At 29.1% G+C, this 20,911-nt stretch overlaps 1 protein-coding gene across 1 annotated transcript; it reads left to right on the top strand.

Moving 5' to 3' along the window:
* The first annotated feature begins 129 nt into the window (after window positions 1-129).
* LOC143242886 (alpha- and gamma-adaptin-binding protein p34-like) lies at window positions 130-19,757 on the top strand. Its single transcript, XM_076486488.1, has 4 exons — window positions 130-242; window positions 987-1,094; window positions 17,060-17,109; window positions 19,162-19,757. Exons 1-4 carry the CDS (start codon window positions 152-154, stop codon window positions 19,234-19,236), a joined length of 324 nt encoding a protein of 107 aa, XP_076342603.1. The 5' UTR covers window positions 130-151; the 3' UTR covers window positions 19,237-19,757.
* The last annotated feature ends 1,154 nt before the right edge of the window (window positions 19,758-20,911 follow it).

Raw genomic sequence — 20,911 nt, 5'->3', positions numbered from 1 at the left:
CATTGCTTATTCAGTGACTTCCAGGATTACCATGAACTTCACTTTGGGAAATGCTGTCCCTCACTTAATTAGATGAGCTTTTGTATTGAACAAAGTTTGAATGTTTCTTTGTGGATTTTTTTTAGGAGGAATCGATACCGAAATAAACAAAATGACCATAGGTCAAACATCTGTAGCCAATGGAAATTCATCAAGTGGTACTCAAATGAAAGTTGGTAGGAAAAGGAAGGAAGAAGATGTTGGTATGTAGTTTGTGTACAATGTGTCACCTGTTAGGTAACAACTTATATTAAAAGTTATTGTTGATAAAAATAAGCCAAACAGACTGAAAGCTTAATGATGTCTTTCATTAGAACTTAATGATGTAGATATCTGGTAGATCTGTTAAAGCACTTCTTGCTGTAGAGCAATTCTGAATCATAGACACATAAAATATGTGGGTATTATTTAATAATATAGCTGTCACTAGATGGTGCTTAAGTTAAAGCATTTAAAAGACAAAGTTAGAAAATGGAAGATTTTATAGTGAAACATAATACTGGTTGTTTGTAGCTCTCAGATCCATCTTTCTTGAAACACAACACAATAGTGATGGATTAAAGTGCTCGGATCTTCTTTGTAACAAAACATAATATTGGTTGTATGTAGCTCTCAGATCCATCTTTCTTGAAATATAACACAATACTGGTGGTTTAAAGTGCTCGGATCCATCTTTCTTAAAATGCAATACTGGTGGCTTAAAGTGCTCAGATCCATCTTTCTTAAAACACAATACTGGTGGTTTAAAGTGCTCGGATCCATCTTTCTTAAAACGGAATACTGGTGGTTTAAAGTGCTCGGATCCATCTTTGATGAGAGATTTTTCACTAAAATAGTTGTCATTCTAAAGCTAAATGTAAAGACCCACAAGAGAAACTCCTATCCAGTTGAAACATGAATAAACAATAAATAAATAGTCAGTTGTTATTTTTTATTCCAATTACCAGATGTTCTTGTAGAAGAGGAGATAAAAGTTTGTGAAAATCTAGTAGACATTGAAGATCCATGTGGTGACAGCTTTGAGTCTCTTTTATCAAAATTTCACAGCATGAAAGGTAAGTATTTATGTTTAGAACATTTGTTACACTGTCGAACATTGATGTAAACATTTTACATATTGTTACACTGTAGAACATTGATGTAAACATTTTACATATTGTTACACTGTACAGTATTAATATAAACATTTTACATATTGTTACACTGTAGAACATTGATGTAAACATTTTACATATTGTTACACTGTACAGTATTAATATAAACATTTTACACATTGTTACACTGTACAGTATTAATATAAACATTTTACACATTGTTACACTTTACAGTATTAATATAAACATTTTACACATTGTTACACTGTAGAACATTGATGTAAACATTTTACATATTGTTACACTGTACAGTATTAATATAAACATTTTACACATTGTTACACTGTACAGTATTAATATAAACATTTTACACATTGTTACACTGTACAGTATTAATATAAACATTTTACACATTGTTACACTGTAGAACATTGATGTAAACATTTTACATATTGTTACACTGTAGAACATTAATATAAACATTTTACACATTGTTACACTGTAGAACATTAATATAAACATTTTACATATTGTTACACTGTAGAATATTGATGTAAACATTTTACATATTATTACACTGTACAACATTAATATAAACATTTTACACATTGTTACACTGTACAGTATTAATATAAACATTTTACATATTGTTACACTGTATAGTATTAATATAAACATTTTACATATTGTTACACTGTATAGTATTAATATAAACATTTTACATATTGTTACACTGTACAACATTAATATAAACATTTTACATATTGCTACACTGTATAGTATTAATATAAACATTTTACATATTGCTACACTGTACAACATTAATATAAACATTTTAAGTATTGTTACACTGTATAGTATTAATATAAACATTTTACATATTGTTACATTGTACAGTATTAATATAAACATTTTACATATTGTTACACTGTATGGTATTAATATAAACATTTTACACATTGTTACACTGTACAGTATTAATATAAAACATTTTACACATTGTTACACTGTACAGTATTAATATAAACATTTTACATTATTGTTACACTGTAGAACATTGATGTAAACATTTTACATATTGTTACACTGTACAGTATTAATATAAACATTTTACACATTGTTACACTGTACAATATTAATATAAACATTTTACACATTGTTACACTGTACAGTATTAATATAAACATTTTACACATTGTTACACTGTAGAACATTGATGTAAACATTTTACATATTGTTACACTGTAGAACATTAATATAAACATTTTACACATTGTTACACTGTAGAACATTAATATAAACATTTTACATATTGTTACACTGTACAACATTAATATAAACATTTTACACATTGTTACACTGTAGAATATTGATGTAAACATTTTACATATTATTACACTGTACAACATTAATATAAACATTTTACATATTGTTACACTGTACAACATTAATATAAACATTTTACACATTGTTACACTGTACAGTATTAATATAAACATTTTTTACACGTTGTTACACTGTATAGTATTAATATAAACATTTTACATATTGTTACACTGTACAACATTAATATAAACATTTTACATATTGCTACACTGTATGGTATTAATATAAACATTTTACACATTGTTACACTGTACAGTATTAATATAAACATTTTACACATTGTTACACTGTACAGTATTAATATAAACATTTTACACATTGTTACACTGTAGAACATTGATGTAAACATTTTACATATTGTTACACTGTACAGTATTAATATAAACATTTTACACATTGTTACACTGTACAGTATTAATATAAACATTTTACACATTGTTACACTGTACAGTATTAATATAAACATTTTACACATTGTTACACTGTAGAACATTGATGTAAACATTTTACATATTGTTACACTGTAGAACATTAATATAAACATTTTGCACATTGTTACACTGTAGAACATTAATATAAACATTTTACATATTGTTACACTGTACAACATTAATATAAACATTTTACACATTGTTACACTGTAGAATATTGATGTAAACATTTGACATATTATTACACTGTACAACATTAATATAAACATTTTACATATTGTTACACTGTACAACATTAATATAAACATTTTACACATTGTTACACTGTACAGTATTAATATAAACATTTTACACATTGTTACACTGTATAGTATTAATATAAACATTTTACATATTGTTACACTGTACAACATTAATATAAACATTTTACATATTGCTACACTGTATAGTATTAATATAAACATTTTACATATTGCTACACTGTACAACATTAATATAAACATTTTAAGTATTGTTACACTGTATAGTATTAATATAAACATTTTACATATTGTTACATTGTACAACATTAATATAAAACATTTTAAGTGTTGTTACACTGTATAGTAATTAATATAAACGTTTTACATATTGCTACACTGTACAACATTAATATAAACATTTTAAGTATTGTTACACTGTACAGTATTAATATAAACATTTTACATATTGTTACACTGTATGGTATTAATATAAACATTTTACACATTGCTACACTGTATAGTATTAATATAAACATTTTACATATTGCTACACTGTACAACATTAATATAAACATTTTACACATTGTTACACTGTACAGTATTAATATAAACATTTTACACATTGTTACATTGTACAGTATTAATATAAACATTTTATACATTGTTACACTGTACAGTATTAATATAAACATTTTACATATTGTTACACTGTACAACATTAATATAAACATTTTACACATTGTTACACTGTACAGTATTAATATAAACATTTTAAGTATTGTTACACTGTATAGTATTAATATAAACATTTTACATATTGTTACATTGTACAGTATTCATATAAACATTTTACATATTGTTACACTGTATGGTATTAATATAAACATTTTACACATTGTTACACTGTACAGTATTAATATAAACATTTTACACATTGTTACATTGTACAGTATTCATATAAACATTTTACATATTGTTACACTGTATGGTATTAATATAAACATTTTACACATTGTTACACTGTACAGTATTAATATAAACATTTTACACATTGTTACACTGTACAGTATTAATATAAACATTTTACACATTGTTACACTGTAGAACATTGATGTAAACATTTTACATATTGTTACACTGTACAGTATTAATATAAACATTTTACACATTGTTACACTGTACAATATTAATATAAACATTTTACACATTGTTACACTGTACAGTATTAATATAAACATTTTACACATTGTTACACTGTAGAACATTAATATAAACATTTTACACATTGTTACACTGTAGAATATTGATGTAAACATTTTACATATTATTACACTGTACAACATTAATATAAACATTTTACATATTGTTACACTGTACAACATTAATATAAACATTTTACACATTGTTACACTGTACAGTATTAATATAAACATTTTACACATTGTTACACTGTATAGTATTAATATAAACATTTTACATATTGTTACACTGTACAACATTAATATAAACATTTTACATATTGCTACACTGTATGGTATTAATATAAACATTTTACACATTGTTACACTGTACAGTATTAATATAAACATTTTACATATTGTTACACTGTACAACATTAATATAAACATTTTACATATTGCTACACTGTATGGTATTAATATAAACATTTTACACATTGTTACACTGTACAGTATTAATATAAACATTTTACACATTGTTACACTGTACAGTATTAATATAAACATTTTACACATTGTTACACTGTAGAACATTAATATAAACATTTTACACATTGTTACACTGTAGAACATTAATATAAACATTTTACATATTGTTACACTGTACAACATTAATATAAACATTTTACACATTGTTACACTGTAGAATATTGATGTAAACATTTGACATATTATTACACTGTACAACATTAATATAAACATTTTACATATTGTTACACTGTACAACATTAATATAAACATTTTACACATTGTTACACTGTACAGTATTAATATAAACATTTTACACGTTGTTACACTGTATAGTATTAATATAAACATTTTACATATTGTTACACTGTACAACATTAATATAAACATTTTACATATTGCTACACTGTATAGTATTAATATAAACATTTTACATATTGCTACACTGTACAACATTAATATAAACATTTTAAGTATTGTTACACTGTATAGTATTAATATAAACATTTTACATATTGTTACATTGTACAACATTAATATAAACATTTTAAGTATTGTTACACTGTATAGTATTAATATAAACATTTTACATATTGCTACACTGTACAACATTAATATAAACATTTTAAGTATTGTTACACTGTACAGTATTAATATAAACATTTTACATATTGTTACACTGTATGGTATTAATATAAACATTTTACACATTGTTACACTGTATAGTATTAATATAAACATTTTACATATTGTTACACTGTACAACATTAATATAAACATTTTACATATTGCTACACTGTATAGTATTAATATAAACATTTTACATATTGCTACACTGTACAACATTAATATAAACATTTTACACATTGTTACACTGTACAGTATTAATATAAACATTTTACACATTGTTACATTGTACAGTATTAATATAAACATTTTACACATTGTTACACTGTACAGTATTAATATAAACATTTTACATATTGTTACACTGTACAACATTAATATAAACATTTTTACACATTGTTACACTGTACAGTATTAATATAAACATTTTACACGTTGTTACACTGTATGAAGTATTAATATAAACATTTTACATGTTACACTGTACAACATTAATATAAAACGTTTTCGCGTTGCATTGCTGCACTTACACTGTATAGTATTAATATAAACATTTTACATATTGCTACACTGTACAACATTAATATAAACATTTTAAGTATTGTTACACTGTACAGTATTAATATAAACATTTTACACATTGTTACACTGTATAGTATTAATATAAACATTTTACATATTGTTACACTGTACAACATTAATATAAACATTTTACACATTGTTACACTGTACAGTATTAATATAAACATTTTACGTATTGTTACACTGTACAGTATTAATATAAACATTTTACACATTGTTACACTGTACAGTATTAATATAAACATTTTACACATTGTTACACTGTACAGTATTAATATAAACATTTTACACATTGTTACACTGTACAGTATTAATATAAACATTTTACATATTGTTACACTGTAATGCGTATTAATATAAACATTTTACACATTGTTACACTGTACAGTATTAATATAAACATTTTACACATTGTTACACTGTACAGTATTAATATAAACATTTTACATATTGTTTCACTGCAATAATGCGGTTATTAATATAAACATTTTACACGTTGTTACACTGTAAATGGTATTAATATAAACATTTTACATATTGTTACACTGTGCGGTATTAATATAAACATTTTACGTTGTTACACTGTACAGTATTAATATAAACATTTTACACGTTGTTACGCTGTACAGTATTAATATAAACATTTTACATATTGTTACACTGTACAGTATTAATATAAACATTTTACACATTGTTACACTGTACAGTATTAATATAAACATTTTACACATTGTTACACTGTACAGTATTAATATAAACATTTTACACATTGTTACACTGTACAGTATTAATATGAACATTTTACATATTGTTACACTGTACAGTATTAATATAAACATTTTACACATTGTTACACTGTACAGTATTAATATAAACATTTTACACATTGTTACACTGTACAACATTAATATAAACATTTTACACATTGTTACGCTGTACAGTATTAATATAAACATTTTACCACGTTGTTACACTGTACAGTATTAATATAAACATTTTACGTATTGTTACACTGTAGAACATTGATGTAAACATTTTACACATTGTTACACTGTACAGTATTAATATAAACAATTTACACATTGTTACACTGTAGAACATTAATATAAACATTTTACACATTGTTACACTGTAAAACATTAATATAAATATTTTACACATTGTTACACTGTACAACATTAATATAAATATTTTACACATTGTTACACTGTACAACATTAATATAAACATTTTACACATTGTTACACTGTACAACATTAATATAAACATTTTACATATTGCTACACTGTACGGTATTAATATAAACATTTTACACATTGTTACACTGTATAGTATTAATATAAACATTTTACATATTGTTACACTGTACAACATTAATATAAACATTTTACACAGTGTTACACTTTCCAAATTTTTTTATATAAACATTTTACGTATTGTTACACTGTACAGTATTAATATAAACATTTTACACATTGTTACACTGTACAACATTAATATAAACATTTTACATATTGTTACACTGTACAGTATTAATATAAACATTTTACATATTGTTACACTGTACAGTATTAATATAAACATTTTACATATTGTTACACTGTACAGTATTAATATAAACATTTTACACATTGTTACACTGTACAGTATTAATATAAACATTTTACATATTGTTACACTGTACAACATTAATATAAACATTTTACGTATTGTTGCACTGTACAGTATTAATATAAACATTTTACGTATTGTTACACTGTACAGTATTAATATAAACATTTTACATATTGTTACACTGTAGAGTATTAATATAAACATTTTACACATTGTTACACTGTACAGTATTAATATAAACATTTTACACATTGTTACACTGTACAGTATTAATATAAACATTTTACACATTGTTACACTGTACAGTATTAATATAAACATTTTACACAGTGTTACACTGTACAGTATTAATATAAACATTTTACATTTTGTTACACTGTACGGTATTAATATAAACATTTTAGACATTGTTACACTGTACAGTATTAATATAAACATTTTACACATTGTTACATTGTACAGTATTAATATAAACATTTTACACATTGTTACACTGTACAGTATTAATATAAACATTTTACATATTGTTACACTGTACAACATTAATATAAACATTTTACACATTGTTACACTGTACAGTATTAATATAAACATTTTACACATTGTTACACTGTATAGTATTAATATAAACATTTTACATATTGTTACACTGTACAACATTAATATAAACATTTTACATATTGTTACATTGTATAGTATTAATATAAACATTTTACATATTGCTGCACAAAAATACGCAACATTAATATAAACATTTTATGTATTGTTACACTGTACAACATTAATATAAACATTTTAAGTATTGTTACACTGTACAGTATTAATATAAACATTTTACATATTGTTACACTGTACAACGGTATTAATATAAACATTTTACACATTGTTACACTGTACAGTATTAATATAAACATTTTACACATTGTTACACTGTACAGTATTAATATAAACATTTTACACAGTGTTACACTTTCCAAAATTTTTTATATAAACATTTTACGTATTGTTACACTGTACAGTATTAATATAAACATTTTACACATTGTTACACTGTACAACATTAATATAAACATTTTACACATTGTTACACTGTACAACATTAATATAAACATTTTACACATTGTTACACTGTACAGTATTAATATAAACATTTTACATATTGTTACACTGTACAGTATTAATATAAACATTTTACACATTGTTACACTGTACAGTATTAATATAAACATTTTACATATTGTTACACTGTACGGTATTAATATAAACATTTTACATATTGTTACACTGTACAACATTAATATAAACATTTTAATGTATTTTACACTGTACAGTATTAATATAAACATTTTACGTATTGTTACACTGTACAGTATTAATATAAACATTTTACATATTGTTACACTGTAGAGTATTAATATAAACATTTTACACATTGTTACACTGTACAGTATTAATATAAACATTTTACACATTGTTACACTGTACAGTATTAATATAAACATTTTACATATTGTTACACTGTACAGTATTAATATAAACATTTTACAGTGTTGTTACACTGTACAGTATTAATATAAACATTTTACATATTGTTACACTGTACGGTATTAATATAAACATTTTACACATTGTTACACTGTACAGTATTAATATAAACATTTTACACATTGTTACATTGTACAGTATTAATATAAACATTTTACACATTGTTACACTGTACAGTATTAATATAAACATTTTACATATTGTTACACTGTACAACATTAATATAAACATTTTACACATTGTTACACTGTACAGTATTAATATAAACATTTTACACATTGTTACACTGTATAGTATTAATATAAACATTTTACATATTTTTACACTGTACAACATTAATATAAACATTTTACATATTGCTACATTGTATAGTATTAATATAAACATTTTACATATTGCTACACTGTACAACATTAATATAAACATTTTATGTATTGTTACACTGTACAACATTAATATAAACATTTTAAGTATTGTTACACTGTACAACATTAATATAAACATTTTAAGTATTGTTACACTGTACAGTATTAATATAAACATTTTACATATTGTTACACTGTACGGTATTAATATAAACATTTTACACATTGTTACACTGTACAGTATTAATATAAACATTTTACACATTGTTACACTGTACAGTATTAATATAAACATTTTTCATATTGTTACACTGTAGAATGTTTATACAAATGAGTATATATTTGTACAATTTCCCATCATGCCACAGTAAAATATTCATGAAAACACTCTACACATTCACATAACGGTGTATAGTAACAGATAACAGATACGTTGATATAATTCAAGTTTGTTTGTGTTTCTACATTGGTTACAGCTTTCTGTAAAATATATTGCTACTAGTCTGTCAACACTACTGTACAAACTTAATGTTTAATTGGTTGTACTAACTACAAATCCAAATTGTTTAGTCACGTTGAAAATTTGTATTTCAAGTTACAAGTGACAAACCTTACTATCAATCAAACATTAATATGACATGGTTAAGACTGGATAAAAATACCAATATGTAACTTGAAGCACAGAAAGTGGAGATGTAACTTGAAACACAGAAAGTGGAGATGTAATTTGAAACACTGAAAGTGGAGATGTAACTTGAAACACTGAAAGTGGAGATGTAACTTGAAACAGAGAAACTGCAGATGTAACTTGAAACAGAGAAACTGCAGATGTAACTTGAAACACAGAAATTGGAGATGTAACTTGAAACACAGAAAGTGGAGATGTAACTTGAAACACAGAAAGTGGAGATGTATCTTGAAACACACAAAGTGGATATGTGACTTGAAACACAGAATGTGGAGATGTGACTTGAAACACAGAAAGTGGAGATGTAACATGAATCACAGAAAGTGGAGATGTGACTTGAAACACAGAAAGTGGAGATGTAACATGAATCACAGAAAGTGGAGATGTAACTTGAAACAGAGAAACTGCAGATGTAACTTGAAACAGAGAAACTGCAGATGTAACTTGAAACACAGAAATTGGAGATGTAACTTGAAACACAGAAAGTGGAGATGTAACTTGAAACACAGAAAGTGGAGATGTATCTTGAAACACACAAAGTGGATGTGACTTGAAACACAGAATGTGGAGATGTGACTTGAAACACAGAAAGTGGAGATGTAACATGAATCACAGAAAGTGGAGATGTGACTTGAAACACAGAAAGTGGAGATGTAACTTGAAACACAGAAAGTGGAGATGTATCTTGAAACACACAAAGTGGATATGTGACTTGAAACACAGAATGTGGAGATGTGACTTGAAACACAGAAAGTGGAGATGTAATATGAATCACAGAAAGTGGAGATGTGACTTGAAACACAGAAAGTGGAGATGTAACATGAATCACAGAAAGTGGAGATGTAACTTGAAACATAGAATGTGGAGATGTAACTTGAAACACAGAAAGTGGAGATGTAACTTGAAACACAATGTGGAGATGTATCTTGAAACACAGAAAGTGGAGATGTATCTTGAAACACAGAAAGTGGAGATGTAACTTGAAACACAGAATGTGGAGATGTAACTTGAAACACAGAATGTGGAGATGTAACTTGAAACACAGAAAGTGGAGATGTAACTTGAAACACAAAGTGGAGATGTAACATGAATCACAGAAAGTGGAGATGTAACTTGAAACACACAAAGTGGAGATGTAACTTGAAACACACAAAGTGGAGATGTAACTTGAAACACAAAGTAGAGATGTAACTTGAAACACACAAAGTGGAGATGTAACTTGAAACACACAAAGTGGAGATGTAACTTGAAACACAGAAAGTGGAGATGTAACATGAATCACAGAAAGTGGAGATGTAACTTGAAACACAAAGTGGATATGTAACATGAATCACAGAAAGTGGAGATGTAACTTGAAACACACAAAGTGGAGATGTAACTTGAAACACACAAAGTGGAGATGTAACTTGAAACACACAGAGTGGAGATGTAACTTGAAACACACAAAGTGGAGATGTAACTTGAAACACACAAAGTGGAGATGTAACTTGAAACACACAAAGTGGAGATGTAACTTGAAACACACAAAGTGGATATGTAACTTGAAACACAGAAAGTGGAGATGTAACTTGAAACACAGAAAGTGGAGATGTAACTTGAAACACACAAAGTGGATATGTAACTTGAAACACACAAAGTGGAGGTGTAACTTGAAACACAGAAAGTGGAGATGTAACTTGAAACACAGAAAGTGGAGATGTAACTTGAAACACTGAAAGTGGAGATGTAACTTGAAACACACAAAGTGGAGATGTAACTTGAAACACACAAAGTGGAGATGTAACTTGAAACACACAAAGTGGAGATGTAACTTGAAACACACAAAGTGGAGATGTAACTTGAAACACTGAAAGTGGAGATGTAACTTGAAACACTGAAAGTGGATATGTGACTTGAAACACAGAATGTGGAGATGTAACATGAATCACAGAAAGTGGAGATGTGACTTGAAACACAGAAAGTGGAGATGTAACATGAATCACAGAAAGTGGAGATGTAACTTGAAACATAGAATGTGGAGATGTAACTTGAAACACAGAAAGTGGAGATGTAACTTGAAACACAATGTGGAGATGTATCTTGAAACACAGAAAGTGGAGATGTAACTTGAAACACAGAATGTGGAGATGTAACTTGAAACACAGAATGTGGAGATGTAACTTGAAACACAGAAAGTGGAGATGTAACTTGAAACACAAAGTGGAGATGTAACATGAATCACAGAAAGTGGAGATGTAACTTGAAACACACAAAGTGGAGATGTAACTTGAAACACAAAGTGGAGATGTAACTTGAAACACACAAAGTGGAGATGTAACTTGAAACACACAAAGTGGAGATGTAACTTGAAACACAGAAAGTGGAGATGTAACATGAATCACAGAAAGTGGAGATGTAACTTGAAACACAAAGTGGATATGTAACATGAATCACAGAAAGTGGAGATGTAACTTGAAACACACAAAGTGGAGATGTAACTTGAAACACAGAAAGTGGAGATGTAACTTGAAACACAGAAAGTGGAGATGTAACTTGAAACACACAAAGTGGATATGTAACTTGAAACACAGAAAGTGGAGATGTAACTTGAAACACAGAAAGTGGAGATGTAACTTGAAACACAGAAAGTGGAGATGTAACTTGAAACACAGAAAGTGGAGATGTAACTTGAAACACACAAAGTGGAGATGTAACTTGAAACACACAAAGTGGATATGTAACTTGAAACACACAAAGTGGAGATGTAACTTGAAACACTGAAAGTGGAGATGTAACATGAATCACAGAAAGTGGAGATGTAACTTGAAACACACAAAGTGGATATGTAACTTGAAACACAGAAAGTGGAGATGTAACTTGAAACACAGAAAGTGGAGATGTAACATGAATCACAGAAAGTGGAGATGTAACTTGAAACATAGAATGTGGAGATGTAACTTGAAACACAAAGTGGAGATGTAACTTGAAACACAGAAAGTGGAGATGTAACTTGAAACACAGAAAGTGGAGATGTAACATGAATCACAGAAAGTGGAGATGTAACTTGAAACACACAAAGTGGATATGTAACTTGAAACACAGAAAGTGGAGATGTAACTTGAAACACAGAAAGTGGAGATGTAACTTGAAACACAGAAAGTGGAGATGTAACTTGAAACACAGAAAGTGGAGATGTAACTTGAAACACACAAAGTGGAGATGTAACTTGAAACACACAAAGTGGAGATGTAACTTGAAACACACAAAGTGGAGATGTAACTTGAAACACACAAAGTGGATATGTAACTTGAAACACAGAAAGTGGAGATGTAACTTGAAACACAGAAAGTGGAGATGTAACTTGAAACACTGAAAGTGGAGATGTAACTTGAAACACTGAAAGTGGAGATGTAACTTGAAACACTGAAAGTGGAGATGTAACTTGAAACAGAGAAACTGCAGATGTAACTTGAAACAGAGAAACTGCAGATGTAACTTGAAACACAGAAATTGGAGATGTAACTTGAAACACAGAAATTGGAGATGTAACTTGAAACACAGAAAGTGGAGATGTAACTTGAAACACAGAAAGTGGAGATGTATCTTGAAACACAGAAAGTGGAGATGTAACTTGAAACACAGAAAGTGGAGATGTAACTTGAAACACAGAAAGTGGAGATGTAACTTGAAACACAGAAAGTGGAGATGTAACATGAATCACAGAAAGTGGAGATGTAACTTGAAACACAGAAAGTGGAGATGTAACATGAATCACAGAAAGTGGAGATGTGACTTGAAACACAGAAAGTGGAGATGTAACATGAATCACAGAAAGTGGAGATGTAACATGAATCACAGAAAGTGGAGATGTAACATGAATCACAGAAAGTGGAGATGTGACTTGAAACACAGAAAGTGGAGATGTGACTTGAAACACAGAAAGTGGAGATGTAACATGAATCACAGAAAGTGGAGATGTGACTTGAAACACAGAAAGTGGAGATGTAACATGAATCACAGAAAGTGGAGATGTAACTTGAAACACAGAAAGTGGAGATGTAACATGAATCACAGAAAGTGGAGATGTAACTTGAAACACAGAAAGTGTAGATGTAACTTCAAACACTGAAAGTGGAGATGTAACTTGAAACACAGAAAGTGGAGATGTAACTTGAAACACTGAAAGTGGAGATGTAACTTGAAACACACAAAGTGGAGATGTAACTTGAAACACACAAAGTGGAGATGTAACTTGAAACACACAAAGTGGAGATGTAACTTGAAACACACAAAGTGGAGATGTAACTTGAAACACTGAAAGTGGAGATGTAACTTGAAACACTGAAAGTGGATATGTGACTTGAAACACAGAATGTGGAGATGTAACATGAATCACAGAAAGTGGAGATGTGACTTGAAACACAGAAAGTGGAGATGTAACATGAATCACAGAAAGTGGAGATGTAACTTGAAACATAGAATGTGGAGATGTAACTTGAAACACAGAAAGTGGAGATGTAACTTGAAACACAATGTGGAGATGTATCTTGAAACACAGAAAGTGGAGATGTAACTTGAAACACAGAATGTGGAGATGTAACTTGAAACACAGAATGTGGAGATGTAACTTGAAACACAGAAAGTGGAGATGTAACTTGAAACACAAAGTGGAGATGTAACATGAATCACAGAAAGTGGAGATGTAACTTGAAACACACAAAGTGGAGATGTAACTTGAAACACACAAAGTGGAGATGTAACTTGAAACACACAAAGTGGAGATGTAACTTGAAACACACAAAGTGGAGATGTAACTTGAAACACAGAAAGTGGAGATGTAACATGAATCACAGAAAGTGGAGATGTAACTTGAAACACAAAGTGGATATGTAACATGAATCACAGAAAGTGGAGATGTAACTTGAAACACACAAAGTGGAGATGTAACTTGAAACACACAAAGTGGAGATGTAACTTGAAACACACAAAGTGGATATGTAACTTGAAACACAGAAAGTGGAGATGTAACTTGAAACACAGAAAGTGGAGATGTAACTTGAAACACAGAAAGTGGAGATGTAACTTGAAACACAGAAAGTGGAGATGTAACTTGAAACACACAAAGTGGAGATGTAACTTGAAACACACAAAGTGGATATGTAACTTGAAACACACAAAGTGGAGATGTAACTTGAAACACTGAAAGTGGAGATGTAACATGAATCACAGAAAGTGGAGATGTAACTTGAAACACACAAAGTGGATATGTAACTTGAAACACAGAAAGTGGAGATGTAACTTGAAACACAGAAAGTGGAGATGTAACATGAATCACAGAAAGTGGAGATGTAACTTGAAACATAGAATGTGGAGATGTAACTTGAAACACAAAGTGGAGATGTAACTTGAAACACAGAAAGTGGAGATGTAACTTGAAACACAGAAAGTGGAGATGTAACATGAATCACAGAAAGTGGAGATGTAACTTGAAACACACAAAGTGGATATGTAACTTGAAACACAGAAAGTGGAGATGTAACTTGAAACACAGAAAGTGGAGATGTAACTTGAAACACAGAAAGTGGAGATGTAACTTGAAACACACAAAGTGGAGATGTAACTTGAAACACACAAAGTGGAGATGTAACTTGAAACACACAAAGTGGAGATGTAACTTGAAACACAGAAAGTGGATATGTAACTTGAAACACAGAAAGTGGAGATGTAACTTGAAACACAGAAAGTGGAGATGTAACTTGAAACACTGAAAGTGGAGATGTAACTTGAAACACTGAAAGTGGAGATGTAACTTGAAACACTGAAAGTGGAGATGTAACTTGAAACACTGAAAGTGGAGATGTAACTTGAAACAGAGAAACTGCAGATGTAACTTGAAACAGAGAAACTGCAGATGTAACTTGAAACACAGAAATTGGAGATGTAACTTGAAACACAGAAATTGGAGATGTAACTTGAAACACAGAAAGTGGAGATGTAACTTGAAACACAGAAAGTGGAGATGTATCTTGAAACACAGAAAGTGGAGATGTAACTTGAAACACAGAATGTGGAGATGTAACTTGAAACACAGAAAGTGGAGATGTAACTTGAAACACAGAAAGTGGAGATGTAACATGAATCACAGAAAGTGGAGATGTAACTTGAAACACAAAGTGGAGATGTAACATGAATCACAGAAAGTGGAGATGTGACTTGAAACACAGAAAGTGGAGATGTAACATGAATCACAGAAAGTGGAGATGTAACATGAATCACAGAAAGTGGAGATGTAACATGAATCACAGAAAGTGGAGATGTGACTTGAAACACAGAAAGTGGAGATGTGACTTGAAACACAGAAAGTGGAGATGTAACATGAATCACAGAAAGTGGAGATGTGACTTGAAACACAGAAAGTGGAGATGTAACATGAATCACAGAAAGTGGAGATGTAACTTGAAACACAGAAAGTGTAGATGTAACTTCAAACACTGAAAGTGGAGATGTAACTTGAAACACTGAAAGTGTAGATGTAACTTCAAACACAAAGTGGAGATGTAACTTGAAACACAGAAAGTGTAGATGTAACTTCAAACACAGAAAGTGGAGATGTAACTTGAAACACAGAAAGTGGAGATGTAACTTAGAGCTTAAAAATTGAAGATGTAATTCAAAATGTTAAAAGTAGTAACATTATTGACTAAACCACTTATCACCATGTTCATACTTTACTTCATTAAAAATTCTTTTTCATGATGTAGAGAAAGCGGCAACACTTTGTGGAGCAGAACGAAGAAAATATGCTGAAAAAGTAAGTACAGTGTAATATTAGTACAGTGTAACTAGTAATGTAACATTAGTACAGTGTAACTAGTAATGTAACATTAGTACAGTGTAACTAGTACAGTGTAACTTGTAATGTAACATTAGTACAGTGTAACTAGTAATGTAACATTAGTACAGTGTAACTAGTAATGTAACATTTGTACAGTGTAACTAGTAATGTAACATTTGTACAGTGTAACTAGTAATCTAACATTAGTACAGTGTAACTAGTAATGTAACTAGTACAGTGTAACTAGTAATGTGACATTAGTATAGTGTAACTAGTAATGTAACTAGTACAGTGTAACTAGTAATGTGACATTAGTATAGTGTAACTAGTAATGTAACTAGTACAGTGTAACTAGTAATGTGACATTAGTATAGTGTAACTAGTAATGTAACATTAGTACAGTGTAACTAGTAATGTAACATTAGTACAGTGTAACTAGTAATGTAACATTAGTACAGTGTAACTAGTACAGTGTAACTTGTAATGTAACATTTGTACAGTGTAACTTGTAATGTAACATTTGTACAGTGTAACTAGTAATGTAACATTAGTACAGTGTAACTAGTAATGTAACAATAGTACAGTGTAACTAGTAATGTAACAATAGTACAGTGTAACTAGTAATGTAACAATAGTACAGTGTAACTAGTAATGTAACTAGTACAGTGTAACTAGTAATGTGACATTAGTATAGTGTAACTAGTAATGTAACATTAGTACAGTGTAACTAGTTCTGTAACATTAGTACAGTGTAACTAGTAATGTAACATTAGTACAGTGTAACTAGTAATGTAACATTTGTACAGTGTAACTAGTAATCTAACATTAGTACAGTGTAACTAGTAATGTAACTAGTACAGTGTAACTAGTAATGTGACATTAGTATAGTGTAACTAGTAATGTAACTAGTACAGTGTAACTAGTAATGTAACATTAGTACAGTGTAACTAGTAATGTAACATTAGTACAGTGTAACTAGTAATGTAACATTAGTACAGTGTAACTAGTACAGTGTAACTTGTAATGTAACATTAGTACAGTGTAACTAGTAATGTAACAATAGTACAGTGTAACTAGTACAGTGTAACTTGTAATGTAACATTTGTACAGTGTAACTTGTAATGTAACATTTGTACAGTGTAACTAGTAATGTAACATTAGTACAGTGTAACTAGTAATGTAACAATAGTACAGTGTAACTAGTAATGTAACAATAGTACAGTGTAACTAGTAATGTAACATTAGTGCAGTGTAACTAGTAATGTAACGTTATTACCATCTCAACATGATTCTACTGTCCACCACATCCAGATGTAGGTATATTATCTTGTAACGTTATTACCATCTCAACATGATTCTACTGTCCACCACATCCAGATGTAGGTTGATTATCTTGTAACGTTAGTACCATCTCAACATGATGCTACTGTCCACCACATCCAGATGTAGGTTGATTATCTTGTAACGTTATTACCATCTCAACATGATTCTACTGTCCACCACATCCAGATGTAGGTATATTATCTTGTAACGTTATTACCATCTCAACATGATTCTACTGTCCACCACATCCAGATGTAGGTAGATTATTGTGTAACATTATTACCATCTCAACATGATTCTACTGTCCACCACATCCAGATGTAGTTAGATTATCTTGTAATGTTATTACCATCTCAACATGATTCTACTGTCCACCACATCCAGATGTAGGTATATTATCTTGTAACGTTATTACTATCTCAACATGTTTCTACTGTCCACCACATCCAGATGTAGGTAGATTATCTTGTAACGTTATTACTATCTCAACATGTTTCTACTGTCCACCACATCCAGATGTAAGTAGATTATTGTGTAACGTTATTACCATCTCAACATGATTCTATTGTCTGGTGTCTTTCTTTAGTATCACTTCTACCGTAATCACTCACTGCTTACGTAAGTAATAATTCTGTCAGTATATTCCAGTAGGGTTTGTTATTACTGTGAGCTGTGTGGTCTCTACTGACGTAACTTGTTTTACAGGTTACAGTGGCTTTGTGGCGTGCACTGGGTGGACAGGAAGAGGAAGTCGCAGGTTTGAGTAGTGAAGAAGACTGAAGGTGGTACAGACTGTATGAAAAGTTTAAATACAACATTGAAGGCACAGACGGACATCAGGAATAATATTCAACAAAGTTTTGTAGAACACTCTCTCTGCTCCGATTATGGAGCTACATTACTTATGGTACATGGAACTATTTAACAAAAATAACAATGTTCGAATTCTTAAACCACACTGACTTACGTTATTTAAAGTGATGCTTTACAGCATCAAGTTGTGTTATTTTCATTTAAAATATTACCCTTTATGTTTTAAAGTATGAGAGCTCTGAATTTGTACGTACCCTCAGAGGTTGATGAATCATGTTTCAAATTGTAGCTTTACGTTGTTCTGTGAGTTAAAAACAAACAAAATGAATTATTCTGTGAATGTAAGTAAGAAATTAATATTAAAAAAACTCTAAGTCGTAACAACACTTATTATAACATACATAAACTGTTTGTTGTTTTTAATCAAAACGATGTATGTTATGACAGTAAAATGTCTCATATCTTGTTATTAAACTGTTGTGGAGTCAGTTCCAGCTCACTTTCTTAGTTCAATCAAGATATATAATTTAAATCAGATTTTTATGTAGTTCAAACACTTATTTTCATAAGTAAACCATATTCTTGTTTATAGTAGACTAGTGAAAGATATGGCAGACGACATAAAATATTTGGTGAAGTTTGAAGAAATGATTTGTTAACAAATATAAGCATACTTGACATGCTATAAACACAGACATTTCTTACTAGTTTCAGGTTAAATGTTAGAACAGCACCACAAACTGTATATCTACATTATGTATTAATGTATATTATGTACTTTGACTTACTAGTTTCACGTTAAATGTTAGAACAGTACCGAAAACTGTATATCTACATTATGTATTAATGTATATTATGTACTTTGACTTACTCGTTTCAGGTTAAATGTTAGAACAGTACCACAAACTGTATATGTACAATATGTATTAATGTATATTATGTACTTTGACTTACTAGTTTCAGGTTAAATGTTAGAACTGTACCACAAACTGTATATGTACAATATGTATTAATGTATATTATGTACTTTGACTTACTAGTTTCAGGTTAAATGTTAGAACAGTACCACAAACTGTATATGTACAATATGTATTAATGTATATTATGTACTTTGACTTACTAGTTTCAGGTTAAATGTTAGAACAGTACAACAAACTGTATATCTACATAATGTATTAATGTATATTATGTACTTTGACTTACTAGTTTCAGGTTAAATGTTAGAACAGTACCACAAACTGTATATCTACATAATGTATTAATGTATATTATGTACTTTGACTTACTAGTTTCAGGTTAAATGTTAGAACAGTACCACAAACTGTATATGTACAATATGTATTAATGTATATTATGTACTTTGACTTACTAGTTTCAGGTTAAATGTTAGAACAGTACCACAACCTGTATATGTACAATATGTATTAATGTGTATTATGTACTTTGACTTACTAGTTTCAGGTTAAATGTTAGAACAGTACCACAAACTGTATATGTACAATATGTATTAATGTATATTATGTACTTTGACTTACTAGTTTCAGGTTAAATGTTAGAACAGTACAACAAACTGTATATCTACATAATGTATTAATGTATATTATGTACTTTGACTTACTAGTTTCAGGTTAAATGTTAGAAC

Source organism: Tachypleus tridentatus, unplaced genomic scaffold (assembly GCF_004210375.1).
Source record: "Tachypleus tridentatus isolate NWPU-2018 unplaced genomic scaffold, ASM421037v1 Hic_cluster_2, whole genome shotgun sequence".
NCBI classification, from domain to species: Eukaryota; Metazoa; Arthropoda; class Merostomata; order Xiphosura; family Limulidae; genus Tachypleus; species Tachypleus tridentatus.
Note: the sequence above shows the minus strand (reverse complement) of the source record. Positions and strands in the feature narration are given on the sequence as shown.

Excerpts from the sequence above, each read along its gene's own strand:
- LOC143242886 (XM_076486488.1), top strand. The coding sequence starts at position 152 with ATGACCATAGGTCAAACATCTGTAGCCAATGGAAATTCATCAAGTGGT. Across the intron at positions 243-986 it reads AAGGAAGGAAGAAGATGTTG|ATGTTCTTGTAGAAGAGGAG; the intron begins GTATGTAGTTTG and ends TCCAATTACCAG. Across the intron at positions 1,095-17,059 it reads AAAATTTCACAGCATGAAAG|AGAAAGCGGCAACACTTTGT; the intron begins GTAAGTATTTAT and ends TTCATGATGTAG.